At 35.2% G+C, this 17,377-nt stretch overlaps 1 protein-coding gene across 7 annotated transcripts in view; it reads left to right on the forward strand.

The window, feature by feature from the left end:
* Nucleotides 1–14,755, forward strand: part of MAPK9 (mitogen-activated protein kinase 9) — a 54,040-nt gene extending 39,285 nt beyond the window's left edge. For 6 of the 7 annotated variants that reach the window (XM_072631225.1, XM_072631224.1, XM_072631223.1 and 3 more), the window contains 5 exons: nt 432–556; nt 4,294–4,357; nt 5,969–6,040; nt 7,759–7,890; nt 10,255–14,755. In XM_072631225.1, coding sequence (XP_072487326.1) covers nt 432–556; nt 4,294–4,357; nt 5,969–6,040; nt 7,759–7,890; nt 10,255–10,283 — 422 coding nt within the window. In that variant the 3' untranslated portion in view covers nt 10,284–14,755. Of the gene's footprint in view, nt 1–431; nt 557–4,293; nt 4,358–5,968; nt 6,041–7,753; nt 7,899–10,254 lie in introns of those variants that run through there. The other variant, XM_072631226.1, reaches the window with a different exon arrangement.
* Nucleotides 14,756–17,377: the final 2,622 nt, after the last annotated feature.

Raw genomic sequence — 17,377 nt, forward strand, 5'->3', positions numbered from 1 at the left:
AGGAAGAATGAGATCTGTCAAACCTCAGGACAGTCCCACCTCTTTGGGCCTTTTTCTTTTGTTTATTGTCAGAAAGTGCTGTCCTTTCTCAGATATTAGAGTATACATGTAACCTGCACACAACTCCATCCCATGAGAATATTCTTTTCTTATTTCTCATAAAAAAAACAAATAGGATTTAATGTTGTTTTTTTTTCTTTAAGAAATAGTTCAAGATTGTTTTAATGACTGTGGAAATGACTGATTTATTGAAAGTCACTTAGGAATTTTGATCTTGATGTCAGAAACTTCTTTTTCATAATCTGAGCTTTTGATCTTTTTCTTCTGTGATGCCATATTTAGCTTTTTTATCATGTGTTTTTGTTTAATTTTCCAAATAAAAGCTTAGTTTTAAAAATCTGATTCTTCACATATTTTATTTTTCTTCCTAGCAAGTCAAGCTAGAGATTTGTTATCAAAAATGCTCGTAATAGATCCTGACAAGCGAATTTCTGTTGATGAAGCCTTACGGCATCCATATATTACTGTTTGGTATGACCCTGCTGAAGCAGAGGCAGTAAGTATTAATTTAAGGTGACCTAATGGATCTTTTTAATCTCTGTGGTTTTATAGACAGAAGCAAGGCATATTCTGGAAGTTTAACACTGATAGTTGTAGATCTCTCTCTGTTCTCCTGTCTCTTCCTTCTCTCCTGTATTTTTCTTCTCTCTTTTTTCTCCCCTCTCCCCTTTCCTTTCTTCTTCCTCTCCCTCTCTCCCATAAATTATGTGTGTATATGTGTATAGTACATATAGATACATATGCATGTGTATATCTATTATATACACATGTATCACAGACATATTATGTATATATACGAAGGTTAAATAAGTATAGGCAGTCCCTGATTTATACACATCCTTAACATACATATAGGAATCAGTTTTACTCGATTTAGAACTGTCAGGTGAATGCCCTGGAGAACTGCTTTCTCTTATGCAGATGTAGAGATATAGATAGTACTTTTCTGTTATGCAGATACAGCAATGTAGAGAGTTCAAGTTGTCCATTCCTAGCTAAGCTCTAATTCTCTGCCTTATCCTGTTCTCTCCACCCAGCCCATTGCTAATGCTGAATTTGGGAGGTATGTGTTTGCCGTCCTAGATCAGAACTCGAAATACACTGTCCCCAAAGAAACCTTGAGCTCTCTGCATGCTTTGACACTTGACTCTCCCTTCATCCTGGATTCTGTCTCCTTTGCTTTTTGCAGCACAGCTCTATCATGGTTCTCCTTCTACTTATCTGGCCATTTCTTTGTCTTCTTTGCTGAGTATGATCCAGGTCCTGTCCTTTCACCATAGTTGTCCCCTGAAACTCTGTGCTGGGCCTGTTTTCTTTTTTCTCAGCCCTCTCTTGGTGAGCTCATCATTTCCTATAGCTTCAATTCCCTTTATCCTTTTAACTGCCAAATCTGTATATTCTTCTCCAGCTGTCTTCTAGACTCCAATCAGTCCTACTTCACCAACTGCTTATTAGACATTTCCACCTGAGTGTTCAATAGAGACCTCAAGTTTAACATGGTCAAGTTAGAACCCATTATCTTCTCTGTAAACCCATCTTTTCCTCCATATTTCCCAATTTCATTTCTTTTTTTCCTATATTGTTTCCATATTGTAAAACATATGCTATGCTGCAAAACCATTTTTAACACTCATTTTTTAAAACTTGGGTTCCAAATTCTCTCCCTTCCTTCTCCCTAAGATGGCAACGAATTTGATATATATTATTATTTTGCAGAGATGCAAAACCTATTTCCATATTAGTCATATTGTGAAAGAAAACAGACCAAAAAAAACCCTACAAAAAAATGAAGTTAAAAAATAGTATGCTTTGATCTCTGTTCAGACTTAATCTGTTCTTTCTCTGAAGGTAGAGAGCATTTTTCATCATAAATCTTTCAGAATTGTCTTGGATCTAGTATTGCCTAGAATAGCTAAGTCATTCACAATTTGTCATGACACGGTATTGCTGTGACTGTGTACAGTGTTCTCCAGGTTCTGCTCACTTCACTCAGTATCAGTTCATGTGAGTCTTTCCAGGTTTTTCTGAAAGCATCCTGCTCATTCATCATTTCTTATAGCACAGTGATTCCATCACAATCGTACACCACAGCTTGTTTAGCCACTTCATAATTTATGGGCATCTCTTAAATTTCCAACTCTTTGCCACCACAAAAAGAGTTTCTGTAAATATTTTTGTACATATAGGTCCTTTTCCATTTTCTTCTTAAATCTCTTTGAGATACAGATCTAGTAGTGCTGTTGCTGAGTCAAGGGGTAAGTATATTTTTATAACCTTTTGGGCATAGTTCCAAATTGCTCTCCAGAATAGTTGATTCAGTACACAACTCTACCAACAGAGCATCAGTGTACTGGTTTTTCCACATTGCCTCCAACATTTGTCTTTTCCTTTTCTGTCGTAATTTGAGATGGTACCTCAGAATTGTTTTAATTTGCATTGCTCTATTCAGTAGTGATTTAGAGCATTTTTTTCATATGATTATAGATAGCTTTGATTTCTTCATCTGAAAACTGCTTTTTCATATCCTTTATCGATTAGGAAATGACTTACATTTTTATAAATTTTACTCAGTTCACTATATATTTGAGAAACAAGGCCTTTATCAGAGAAATTTGCTGTAAAAAATTTTTCCCACTTTTCTGCTTTCCTTCTAATTTTGGCTGCATAGGTTTTATTTGTGCAAAACCTTTTTAATGTAAGTAAAATTATCCATTTTATGTCCTATAGCTTTTGTTTGATCCTAAATTCTTCTCTTACCCATATATCTGACAGGTAAACTATTCCATACTTCCCTAGTTTGCTTGAGGTATCACCCTTTATGTCTAAATTATGTACTTATTTTGATATTATCTTGGTATGTGATGTGAGATTTTGTTTTATACCTGCTTTCTGCCAAACTGCTTTCCAATTTTCCCAGCAATTTTTTTTCATATAGTGAGTTCTTGTCCCCAAAACTGGGATCTTTGAGTTTATCAGACACTATATTACTGTGGTCACTACCTACTATGTATTGCGTACCCAATCTGTTTTTTAGCTGATATCTATTTGTTTTGATAATTACCACTTTATCATACAGTTTGAGAACTTGTGTGGCTAGGCCACCTTCCTTCACATTTTTTTTTCCATTAATTCCCTTGATATTCTTAACCTTTTGTTTTTCCAGATGAATTTTATTATTTTTTTTTCTAACTCTCTACAGTAAGTTTTTGATAGTTTGATTGGTATGGCACTGAATAAATACATTAATTTAGGTAGAATTGTCATTTTCTTATAGTGGCTCATTCCTACCCATGAGCAATTCATATTTTTCTGGTTGTTCAGATCTGACTTTATTAGTGTGAAAAGTGTTTTGTAATTGTATTTATGTAGTTCCTAGGTTTGTCTTGTCAGGTAGCCTCCCAAAGGTTTTATACTGTCCATTTTAAACCCAGTTTTACAACTTCTCATCCATCTTGAACTCTTCATTCTCCATCATCCCCTAATCATTTGCAAGCCTTGTCAGTTCTACTACCACAACATCTTTTGCATCCATTCCTTCATCTAACATGGCTACCCAACTTGTTCAGAATCTCATTACTTCTCACTGGATTGTTGCAGTAGCTTCCTAATTGGACTCATTGCTTCTAGACTCTCCTCACTCTAGTTCATTCTGCACACAACTGCCAAAAAATCTTTGTAAAGCACACCTCCAACCTTGTAAGTTCCAGTGACTCCTTAATGCAACTAAAATAAAATAAATATTCCTTCCTTAGTACTAGCATTTAAAGCTTTTCACAATCTGGCCCTAGCCTTCCTTTCTAGACTTATTTCATATTACTCCCCTTTATGCACTATGTCCCTGCCAAACTGGCATACTTGCTGTGTTCCAAACAGTATTCTTATCTCTCCCCTCTATTGCTTTACTCATGCCTAGAATAAATTCCCTCTTTGCCTGTATCTCTGAGAACTATTAATTTTCCTCAATTTCCAAAAATCTCCTTAGGTACCACCTCCTTCTCATGATCCCAGTCATTGTTAGTCATTCTCTGAAGATCTGTATTTACCTGTGAACAAGTTGCAACCTCTCAGTAGATTGAAAACTTCTTAAGGACAGGGTCTAGTTTTTGTTTTTTTCCTTCTATCTTCACTTAATCAATGTTAAACATTGGGGAAGTCTCTTAAGAATTACTTATATATATATTAGATTTTTTTGAAAAACAGATTTGTGGTTTTTTTTTTCAAATTTAACTTTAGCCACCACCTCAAATTTATGATGCCCAGTTAGAAGAACGAGAACATGCCATTGAAGAATGGAAAGGTAATGACACAAGTTATTTTGATCATTAGTTATAGACATTTTTATCAGTATTTCTTGGCACAAATACATTTTGTATAGCATAATTGAGTCAGTTTAGTCTTTATTTTCTAAAACTGTAGGACTGTTTAGAATTATAGTTTTATCCCCAAATTCTTATGTTAATCAGTAAGTTTCTTGAGATGGGTTTTTATTAGTTAGCTATTTTATTTTCAATTCTGGTTAAGCCAGATCCAGAAATTTTTAAAAATAATTTTATTTGACTTGTTTTTAACAAAAAAGAAAATTTAAAAGATATTTGTTTTTGCTAAAGTGCCATTGTTTTAAGTTTGAAGAGGTTTGATTAAGATTTCAAGTATTTTTTATGATTACATGGCAGTAATACTTAGAATATCTTTTCTGTTTGCTAAACCTGGCATCTCTCAAAGAGTTGTTAAAGATAATTTACTCCAGTGCTCTCATATTCCAGACAATAAAACTGAGACCCAGAGAAAGACTTGCCAAAAATTGAGCAGTAAAAGGGCTTAGCAGAAAGAACACACTGGATCTGGAGACAGAAGACCCGAGTTTGGGTTCACCTCTGCTACTTAATTTGTTGTGCATCCTTGAGCAAGTCACTTAATTACTCTGACCCTTAGATGCCTGATCTCTAAAATGAGGGGCTTAGACCAAATGATGTTTAAGATTCCTTCCAGCCCTAAATCCTGTGTTCCTCCTCAGTAGATCAGGATAAGGCCTTTGATTAAAGCTGGCATGTCCTGACTTCTAGTGCAGAACGTTTCCCTCTAAGCCATACTGTGTGAATGATAGATAGAAACTGTAGCATGTACATAAAAGTTTCTCATGATAGAATAGCAAATTAAAAACAAAATGCTTTCCATCATATTTTATAGCTACCTAATCATTATTTAGTTTAGCCATTGAATACTTCATTTTTTGTTCTTCCTGTAATGTTCAAATCTATTTGATAGTGTTAATTTAGTTGTCAGTAAAAGCATTTTGAAAAATTCATTGGCATATAAAGATACCATTAATGATTATTATGCCATATTTTATTTTGAGCCTGACCTATGATTTTATTGGTATAGGAAACTCCCCCTGACAAAATAGATTTTTATCTGCTCTCCAGCTCCAGGGCACTGAGAAATTAAGGATTTTACCCAGGGTTACTCAGCCAGGATGTATCAAAGACAGGCATTGAACCCAAGTCTTACTGATTCCAAAGCCTGCTTTCTGTCTTCGACCTATACTGTATTGTTGCTTATTATTTTATATCACTATTTTGTTAACTATTCTAAATTTTTAATTATGTTTTAGAAATATTATTGTCCTGGTATTACATTCTTCATTTTTTAAAAACATGATATATAAAGATGTGGACTCCATCTCTAATTCTAGACAGATAAATCTGACAAAAGTGACCTGGGCTCAGATTTGCCTACAATCACAACATTGAAATGGAACATGTTGGATACGTAAGACTATAGACTAGCATAGTATTCAATTCAGAGATGTCAAAAATAGAACTTTTATCATAGTGAAAGCTAATCTTGAAACAGTTTATAGAAATATAAGGAAACTAATGAGCATTTTAACTTAAATTTCTATTTGAAGAACTAATATACAAAGAAGTAATGGACTGGGAAGAAAGAAGCAAGAATGGTGTGGTAAAAGATCAGCCTTCAGGTTAGTGATTAGTTTAATAGTTTTACTTCTAGTAGTCTTTGCTTTAGCCAACTTCAATACCAGCCATGTGTTCTGTACTAATGATTATGGTTTAGACAGTTGTTTTTAAAAAAGAATTTGCCTCTTCTTAGCTCTCTACTCATTCTGATGAATATAAAGTTATCTTCTAAGATATACATAATCCTCTATAACCACAGCAGCACAATCAAACCAAGCAGAGAATTAAAGCAGTTTGTTCCAAGGACAAATTGGAGTTTCTCTAAACACTTTTGCTCAGGTTTTCCAACTAATTGCTAAAAATAATTTTATTTCACTAGTAGTAGCCTGGGACCTATGAGCACTTCCTTAAAGTACAGAGGCTCAATAGATTACTTTTATACATATAAAGAGCAACTAGGTGGCACAGTAGATAGAGTTCTGGTCATGGAGTCAGTTCAAATCTGGCCTCAAACACTTATTAGCTGTGTGACCCTGAGCAAGTCACTTTTCCCTGTTTGCTTCAGTTTCTTCATCTATAAAATTAGCCAGAGAAGGAAATAGCAAACCACTGCAGTATCTTTGCCAAGAAAATTTTAAGGGGATCATGAAGAATTAGACATGACTGAAACACCTAACAACAGCATGTATATGTCCTTGTGAACTGAAGTCTGACTTGCTCTTTTCTGCACTTGCTACAAGTGTACAAAAACAGTTTTTATGTAGAATATGGTGATGACTTTTCATTTCTGGATTATAAACCAACAAATAGTATTCAAAGATACAAGGTCACAGTGCAGTTTAAAAATGAACACGATTTGGGAGTTGGGTGGACTATCCTTGTCCAGGGCTAATTCTGGGCAGGCTGGGCCATAAAACTGGGCCTTCCAAATGAAGTGTCCTACTGTACTTTGATTAATTTAAATCGGATCCCCAAGCCCCTGGTACGTACATTCATTTTTCTTTGGGGCAGATTGGTCTGTGTTGCAGACACCTGTTGTTATTGCCAAACCTTAATCTTAAAGATGTGTTTTTTGGCTTACACTTAAGTAGAACACAAAGGTAATAGAAAATAACCCTGATGGATCTTAAACCCTGATTTTCCACAAGGCTTTTGAAGAACAATGATATTTGGACAATGCAGTGATTTTCTTTTTAAGTTTTCTTGAAATTAAAGTGTATTTTCAGAACATGATTGAGTCTACTCTTATATGATCAAGAGGCAGCATGATAGATAGCCAAGAAAACCTGAGTGTTAAGTCCTACTTCTTTGTCTGGCTTTGTGACCCTGGACAAGTCACTTAGTTAACTCTTGCATCATAAGCAGTTCTCTAAGTTGAAGAGGAGATGCTAACCTGCACTGGTAGAGGCAGTTTTTTCATCTGAGTGTTTCTTATAGCAATGAAGGTGCAGGTCCAGGCCTTAGCCATATATAGATAGGGCAATGTGCTTGATGCCAGAGCACTGGAAAAGAAAATGAAAATGCCTATGAAAAAACATTGACTCTAGGGAATTAAGGTACAAGAACTTGGGAAAAAGATTTAAAAGTTAGCCTTAACTAACTGCATCCCACCGAGCAACTACTTCTTGAGATTGCTTTTCTGCCTCCAAAATTGAGGTCGGTGAATTGTCATAAAGGGGAAGGAAAATAAACATCATTTGCCCACAACCTTCACCGTTTTGCTTGTTTTTGTAGCAATGTCTTGCCTCAGATTTTATTATATTTGGTTTACTTAGCACAGATGCAGCAGTAAATAGCAACACCACTCCTTCTCAGTCCTCATCTATCAATGACATTTCATCCATGTCGACAGAGCAGACATTGGCTTCAGATACAGACAGCAGCCTGGATGCCTTGACAGGACCTATTGAAGGTTGTCGATGATAAGTTAAAAATTGCAAACTTGCAATTGGAAAAGAACTCTTGATTCCATGCTTGTAAGTTCATGGAACCAAGAAGGGAAACTCCATGTTCTGCATGTCCTCGTCAGTGCAGTGCCTGTGTTTTTACTCAGCTGTAATTTGATTGCCTGCTTGATGTTATAAAAATGAAAGCAACGCAATGTCTGAGAAAAAAATCAAAAGCCAATCAGAATATTTCAGGTGAGCAATTATAGTAGGTGGGGAAAAAAAGATAATTGTGATATCAGCAGTGACCATGTGTCTTTAGCAAACTTCTGGACTTACACACATGTGCCATCAGAAGCTTGCTTATTTATTTAGCTTTGCTTTTTGGCCTGTCTTGCATTCAAAACTGTGGTGTGTAAAAGTCCACTGATGCTACAGATAGTGTATTTTTTCAAGCCATTTCTTATTCCTCCTAAGTAATGTGGTGTCTGCGATAGAAGAAATAAATAGTCCTGTGAGATTTAATCATCTATTATTGCCTATATTTGCTCTCGTATCATAGTATGCTTCATCCTATAGCTTTTTTTCTTTCAGAAGAACAGGCATTTTAAAAGTACATATTTAGTAATAAAAAAGGCAGTTGCTTTCCATGAATTAATGGCATTAAAGCTGAGGATGAATTATTGTAATATATATATGTATACATATATATATGTTGATGTTGACCACTACCCAAATAAAAATATTTATGAGGACATTTATTCTTCTTAAATTGCTCTGTCCTGTGTTGATATGTAAATTTGACTTTTCAGTATGCCAAAGGATGTTTTGTTACACACAGAGTTACATCTGGCTTTTAAAAGCCTGTCCATTCAGCTTACCCCTAATCTATTAGTACTCCAGATATCTTAGTTTGCAGTGCTTTAAGGAACCCTGTGTCTCTCAATATATATTGTTACAATTATTCACAACGGTATGATGGCACATGGATTCTTAAATTAATTGTCTTCATCACTGATAGAATAGATTTTTGCAAAAATTTGTCAGGGTAGACAGCGTGACTCAGTTTGGCAAATCAGGATGAACTGGTTCCTGATCCTGCCTCTGATGCTTAATAGGCACACACTTGACTGTGAGCAAGTCACATAACATCCTTGAACCTCAGTTTCTTCACCTGTTAAAAGAAGAAAATAATCCACATAGTACATGTCTTACAGGGTTGTCTCCAGGCTCAAACATGATCATGTATGGAAGATGTGTTGCAGGTTTTAAAGTAATGTAATAAATGTGAAAAGTCAAATTGGTCATTGATTTAAAGTTAATAGTGGTTTCTATTCTAAATTGAGAAAAACATTGATTATGACCCCTCATTCATATTTTATCTATTTTTAAGTGGAAGATGCTTAAAATATTTTTTAGAAACTTCTGGTGTTTCTTTTAAAACTTTTCTGAAGGGTATATAAAGGAGTCTGTCCTGAGAGTACTCTTTTTTTTTTTTTTTAACTAGCAAAATGTTATTGAAGTATGACTTTGGGATTTGAGAGGGTGTACAGTTAATAAATAATCTGATAAGAGATTTGTAACTTGTAATTAAACTGCTCACCTGAAAGAGATACTTTGAAATTATTAATGTGTTTTTATATATGTATACATATACATACATATATATGTCAATCAAAGTTTATTAAGACACTGAGTATCTAAATGGCATTGCAGAAATGGAGTCAGTTAAAACAATTGCATTTCAACTATGTTGCTCATAATTTTTCCCCCTCGAGCTTATTTTTACAGACTAATACCTTGTTTTTAGTCATTTTGAAAGCTATTTGGACTGAATGTTCAGTAGAATGTGTTTTGAGGAAGTATTTTAATAAGAAAATGTCTGTTATAAATACTACATAAAAATGAGGTTTTGTCTACAACCTTTATGTCATATGATTGGTCTTATCACTGGAAACTGGAGCCTTTGGTGGACAAGAAAGCAAACTTACATGAATCTCTGAAATCATTTATTCTGTATTGAATGTTACAAATTCAGCTAAGAAATAAAACATTTTGGTGATTCTAGGATTCCAACAGAAATACCCCATTATAAAAATTAATTGTCATTTGTTCTTAATGTGTTTGAGGGGGAAAAAAGATATCACTATGCGTATTAAGATGGCCCTTTCTTTTACATTTATTGTCTGAAGAGCACCAAATCCACTATGCCTAGATTTCTCTTTTTTTAATGCACTTTTAAAACATCGATGACACTTTGGAAGTTTGTCTGAATAGAAGCACCCTGACACTTAAAAGGGTACTTCCTCCTGTCATCTACCAAAGGATATTTGTGAGTAGAATTCATTGTAATTTGTCCGTAAATTACACTGCTGCCCATTTATTTTCAGGTGCAATTCCAGATGTTCATTTTCATTGACAAAGCCCAGTATGATTTGGATGCTTACTCTTGGCGCCATCTTTCTTCTTATATGTTACCATTGCAGTAAAATTCTGTGAATTTGCTCTACATGACAGATCTAAGACTTAAGACCCTGTGCTGGAGGCAACATGTTTTTCAGAATGATACCTCACTGCAATTTTAGAATTCCTGTCCCCAACCTGGGCTGGCTGACTTTGGTTCTTGTACAATGTGAATTGTTCTAGTTTGACCTTTCTTGACAGTTACAGAAGTTGGATAAAAGATTACAAATTTTGCATATCTTTTTCATCTTTGCTGTTTGTCTTGCTTAAGTAACCCTTTGGGTAGAGCATTCTTATAAACCAGATAACTTTAGCAGAATCTTGAAGTTGGAAATTTGGACTTTTTTATGGGCTCCATTTTTAGTCCAAAAGAAAAGTGGTTCTGTTCTGATTTCACATGCCAGTTCCAAAGTATGGAAAGCTCTCAGAGCACAGTAGTAGGTCAGCTCAATAAATATCAAGTGTAGACCATGTGCTAGGCACAAATCTAAGCACAAGGGGTACAAAGGTGAAATAAGACACGTGTGCCTTCCCTCAAGAAACTTAGCATGTAGCAAGGGGCAGGGAAATCTGAAACACTGATTAGTCTTTTAATAGCAGTTTTTCTTGACCCTGATCATTGGCATGTGAATTTCAGAGTAGCAGTAAGAGCTAAAAGAGAAAACTGTATCTGTGGAATACTGAGTGTAACCTTGTTTTAATCAAGGTTTAATATTGTTCTTTGTGACAAGTTCATCTGGATAACTTGTGTGATAACTACACTAAGTATGATCACAACCACTCAAGACCAAATATATGTCCTGGTGATTAATATATATGATCTTTAAGATCACACATCCCAAAAGTAAATGGATTTATCTAAGTTTTTATCATTTAAAAAAATAAAATATCCATTTGGATCATTGAAAATTCCTGAGGCCAAATTTTCCAATAGGATCCCTTAATTATACCTGTATCGAAAGTTACAGGCAGCAAATTGCAGCAGCAGTTTGTGATTTCTCACTCACTCACAGACACATGTAGGCCCTCCCTCCCTCCAGTGAAGCCTCCTTAAAAGACTGTGACCAATGGAGTGCTTGTTAGCTGTCATTTGTGTTAGGTCTTGCTGCTTAAAAATCCTAATGGTGCTTGCAGTTTTGCACATGAACCATTTCGTTTTCTGTTTTTGAGGTACTTTAGGATGATCTTAATATAGCATCATAGGCTTGGAAGGTTCCTCTTGTTTTCCTTATAGCTGAAAAGCAGAACTACCCTTGATCATCCCAGACAAGTGAGTACAGTATCTATCTTACTTTAAAATATGAAGGGGAAAATTTATATAATATAAGCGTGGCTTTGATTTCTCTCTTACTGCCACCTTATCTTCCCCCTTTTAAATTTAGAAAATACTGTTGCTTTTGCTTGTGTATTAAAGAGACCCATTCTGGTCTTTTGTTTAAACCATACTTTTTTTAATCTAAAAAAATTATTCTAAAAATTAACTACATCCTGTCCAGAAGACTTTCTGATCATGTGTGATGAATTTAAGCACTAGTTCCCTAGTTATTACTAATTATATTTTTCAAAAATATAATTACAGACTTTAGAAAATCATTATGTTGATACAAGTTAGTTTCCTAGATTTTAAGAATGGAATGTAGAGCTGCAGTGTATCTCCCTGTTAGTTTCTGTCCTGGTCCCTCTGTTTTTTGTATATACTGATCAGGTCATGGCTGCCACTTTTCCTCGGGGAATTTTTAAAGAGAGTCTTTAAATATACATGTGGTCATTTTCTTTCATTGTGCACAGAGAGAACCCAGGTCAGATGGTGACACAGTAGCTGTGAACTGCCTTTCTTTTGATTGGAGAAATTTAAGAGCTGGAAAGGACTTTAAGTCATCTGATTCAAATCCTTCATTTTATATAGAGAAGGACACTCAAGCCCTAAGATGTACTGAGATTTCAGTACAAGACCACACCTCTGGTTAAATCTTGGCAGAACCAGGACTAGAGCCCAGATCTATTGATTCTCTATTCAGGGCTCTTTGAATTGCACTACCATGTAGCAGCCTGTCACTCTTATTATGGCTCCATGGAATGGCTGTTTCTGAGGTATTCAATGTTCAGACCAGAGGGAAGACAGAAAATGTACTTCATTTTTTACTACTTCTCCCCCTGCATCTTTCTCATCTTTAAGTACAAGGGAGATTTTCAGAGTCCTCATTCTAGACCTCAGGGCCAGCTGGGGTTCTTATTGAAGAGCAAACTAAGGAAGGAAACTCACTACAAGTCAAAGGTTCCCCTTTCAGTTTTCCTATCTCTTATTTAGTAGCAAATTTGCAAGGGGACAGACTTTAATCTTAATATTAGAGCTTTATGAAAACATGAATGAAATAAGTAGCTATACATTTAAGGACCATGTTCATTATCTTTTTTTTTACTAGCTGGAATATATAATTTATTCTTTACTTAATCACTTTAAACTTATGCTCTTCTAAGAATGTTATCTTCTCTACTCCCCTGAAACTTCCCTATATTTCATCCTTAATTCCAATGAAAATGTTATACCTTTGTCTTTGTGCCCCATATTTGAATTTTGTAGAATCTCAGTTGGAAGATACCTCAGAGGTTATCTAATCCAGCCTATATTTAAATAAGAATTCCTTTTTTTATGTCTTCAATAATGGGCCATCTACCCTCCATTTGAACATTTCCAGTGACTGAAACTCACTACCTCACAAGCCAGCCCATTCCATTTTTCAACAATTCTAATTGTTGTAGATAAGTTAAGCTAAAATTTGTTTCTCCTTAACTTTCACCAGTGATTCTGATTCTGCCATTTGGAGCTGCATAAAATTGTCTGATCCCTCTTCCATATGAGAGCTCTCCAGGTGTTTGAAGAAATATGACCCTTCCTTCCCTTCATTAAGCCCTTCTTCATATGACTTGGTTACATCCTATTTAATTACATCCCTCATATCCTGGTGGACTTTCTCTTGATGCACTCCATTTTGTCAGTGTCCTTCTTAAACTGTGGCACCGGAAGCTGAAATAGTCCTTCATCTGTGGTCTGAATAATTTAGAGTTTAGCGAGACTCCCTTGTTCTGAACCTTATACTTACGTTAATAAAGCTCCTAAGGTTATTTGTAGCTTTTTTTTGGCAGCCATATCACTGTTGACTCATATTGAGCTTGCAATTATGTAAAACCACAGTTCTTTTTAATGTGAAATTATGTTAGGCCTAGTCTAAGTGCAGAATGTTTAACTTGTGAGCCCATTCTTCCATCCTATGGAAATAGTTTTGGGTCATATTTCTCAACTACCATTTTATCTCCCTCCCAAATTTGTGGATGATTTATCTTTCCATAGATTTGGCGAGCCATCCTTTGTCTTCACCCAAGTCAAAATAAAAATGTTGAACTAAGTAAAGCTGGAGACAGTGGCCTATTTCTGTGATTCAGATTCTATGATAATATCCTGAGGCAGATTACTAGAAACTTTCCTTGAAGTGGATGTAGATTCATTAAGCAACTTTTTTTGCTTACAGCTAACCTTAATACAGTTATCTCACTCTTCCATTTTTTCCACAAATCTTGAGACCTATTGTCAGAACTCTTACTGAGATACACATATATAGACACACACGTACACACACATATACATAATGTATGTATACCTACATATATATCTGTTCCATAATTATCAGTCTAACAAACCTATTTGAAAAATAAAATGAGGTTAGTTTGATGTAAGTGCTTCTTAGAGTCCAAGGTTGGTCCTGGGGAGTCATTGCTTCCTTCCTTTTTTTTTCTTTTGTTTGGAGGGGAGCACCAGCTTTTACTTTAGTATCACAATCTGCTTTGACTTTGTCCTGTGTTTAAAGTGCACTCTGTTGTTGAATAGTTCAGCACATCCCAATGTATTTTAATCAGTGAGCAAATTGTGGGAGTGGTAGGGAGCAGGACAGATATAGTATTGAGTCCTAATACCACTAATTTGTATTCAGAATTTTTGACTTTATTTTGGTTACAAGTTTGTGATTTCTAAAGGAATGATGTGTGCTTTGAAGTCTGTAATCCCTGTAGAGTTACAAGAAGTGGCTTGTATTGCCTATTCCATCAGGCTTCACTGATGCCGCTGTTTTTCATTCTCGTTGCCTGTTCAGTACAAAACTGTTTTATGTAATGGCCTTGATGATTTTGTCTCATGCTGGATATAATTTCAAGAAGTTTTACCACTTAAGACATGTTTTTTTACTGATGGCAGTTGTAGTTCCTTATTTTCATTTGATTTTAAAGTAGGCTAGCGTTTCATAAAGAATGTTGTCAGTGGTTAAGTTTGAACTGCTAGCTATCTCATATAAAATTTTATTTCTTAAAAGCCTTTTTAAAGAAGTAAATTATCTTACTAAAAACACTGTAAAAAAATAAATATTTGAATGGCAAACATTCAACTGTCTGTGTTGTTTGTTTAACTCCTTTTCAAAGTTCAAGGTCCAGAATGCTTGCCATTATCTGTGATAATGTGAGCCGAGGATTGCATGGATAATTTGAATTTACAGAGGATCCCCAGAAGTTATTATAATAAATAGATGTTAACCACCAAGCCTTTTTTTTAAACCAGAACTATTGACAAGAATAGAGTGACTTGAGTAGAATCTCCAGGTCCTTTGATACAAGTTGTAATGATTGTAACAATGCTTAAAGCAATTCTTCAACCAAACAGTGAACCAAAACCAGAGTAAATCATGCTAACTGATTGGACTCTCGTCCAAAACAAACTTGATACTGATTTCTCGCTGAATTTCAGTAACCAAATCCAAGCTGATTTCCCCTTTACCATCCATCACTGCTTGTCTCTCAAAAAAGATACCTAGTGAACCACATCAAATTAAAATAATCTGTAAAGGATGATCAATTTAGAACTGGAAAGAGTCTCATCATGTAGTCCAACTTTTTGTTTTACAGTTGAAGAATCCAAGGCCCCCAAAAATGACTTGTCCAGTACCCCATATGTAGTAATAAAGAAGTGATTTGAACCTAGGTCTTTTGACTCCAAATCAGTTGTGCAGTTGCAAATGCTACAGTTGAAGGGCAGTTAGTGAAAATCATGCTGTATATGATGACTTCCTGACAGCCACAAAGGAGTATGTATGATATAAAGAACACTCAGTTGCTTTTGTGAATAGATAATTTTTTCCTAGGATGCAGGTGTTCCTTTGTTACCTTTGAATTATCCTGAGAATCAAAACAAAAAAATTGGCAAAAGCACTTTAATTCAGCTGTCTTAGGGAACACAGTATAACATACCCCAAGAAAGTGAAGACCAAGTGCCTGAATGTAGGCCTTGCTTCTCAATGGGACCTCAAATAACTAAAGCTGCTACCACAGGAAATCTTACCCTCTCCTCCAAATGTCTAGTTACAGAACTGCTTCCATATTTGTAATTTCAGGAAAAAGACAGTTTACAGGTACTGATGAGGTATGACCCATGGCTCTAGGAATCCCAGGATGGCTTGCTCTGAAGACCTGCCATCCTACAGAGAGTATCCTATTATCAGAATGGCATCCTGTTGAGCTAAGCTGGTAGATGAAAATGGATAGAAAAAAGGGCTAGAAGGTAGCCTAGCTACATAGAGAAAGAAGAGACTTTAAATGTAGGAGGATTGTTGAAACAGTAGATGGCATATTTGTAAAATGTTTCCAAGAAAAACTAGTATGTTATGTGGGGGAAGGAAGGGGAAGAGAGGTCAGCAGAGGGATAAGGGATAGAACTGAAGTCCAACTTTACTGCAGAGTATTATAAACTTATCACAATGGATCACTGCCAATTTGTTAAGTTGTCTGTGTAAGACACTTTGAATTTTATACTATTTTCTTTTAAAATTTTCTCATAAAAAGTAGTTATCAGACATCTCAATTTCTGTGTAACCATTATCTGTGTTAATAGTACATACAGGAGTACAGTAAGGTACATTTGGAAGTGGTTGAGCGACCAGATTCTAAGTGGAATTAATGTCAGCCTGGTGAGAGGTCTTTAGTGGAGCATCCCAGTGATTAGTCCTTGGTTCTGTTTTATTGTGACTAGTCACTTAAATGATGCCAAAATGGCAGTGCTCATCAAATGTGAAGTTTTTTTAAAAAAATTATGAAGGATTTCATAAGCTAACAATGTTAGTAGGCAGAATTCAGAAAATTGTGACGTGATGAAACAGGCTAAACCTAATGAGATGAAATTTAATAAGGATAGGGCAAGTAGTCATAGCCTCTTCCCAAATGATAGATATGCCAAAAAGAAGCAAACCAAGAAATATGAAAGAAGTGACCAGACAGAAGAGCTCTAGGATTATGGCTCAAATGAGAGAAGGTTCAAAGCATCAGAAACAATACATGCAGAAGAAACGATGCAAGATATATTAAGAGATGACTTAAAATGGATAAATTAACAAATTAATATTTAATAAATTAAAGCAAGAATTCACACAGGCAAGAAAATCACAGGAGATAAAAGAACTTGCCACAATGAAGACATACCACAAAGACCTAAAACTGAATGATGCTTTTTAAAAAATTGAACAAAGAAATATGAAAACTGATATGGAGAATATAATTGCCAATGGAAAAAGACAACCAAGAGTAGAATTAATACAGTTGAGGACAGTCACAGACAATATAATAGAAGTTCGGTGTGGGGAGAAATTATGATTTTGGAATCACAGCAAAGGAGTTTATAACCTACAGTTTCAAAGGACAAATCTGTAATATAATTGTTTGAGATAGCAATTTCACCATCACATTCCAGAGAATTTAGGAAAAGGGAAGAATTTGATCAAAATATTGTTTTATTTTTAAAAATTTTTTGCAATTATCTAGGTCCTTGAGTGGATTCAGTCAAAGGGCCAAGAGAGTCACATGTGACATTGAGGCCACAGTTCCCCACCCCTGAATTCTAAACATTCTTACAAGTAGACATTTAACGTCTTCAAGAAACTTAAATTTAAACTCTCCTGGACAAATTTTTGTCCAAATTCAAGACTGCACTCACAAGGTAATGATCATTTAATCTTCAAG

This window comes from Notamacropus eugenii, chromosome 1, assembly GCF_028372415.1.
Source record: "Notamacropus eugenii isolate mMacEug1 chromosome 1, mMacEug1.pri_v2, whole genome shotgun sequence".
Classification (NCBI taxonomy): domain Eukaryota; kingdom Metazoa; phylum Chordata; class Mammalia; order Diprotodontia; family Macropodidae; genus Notamacropus; species Notamacropus eugenii.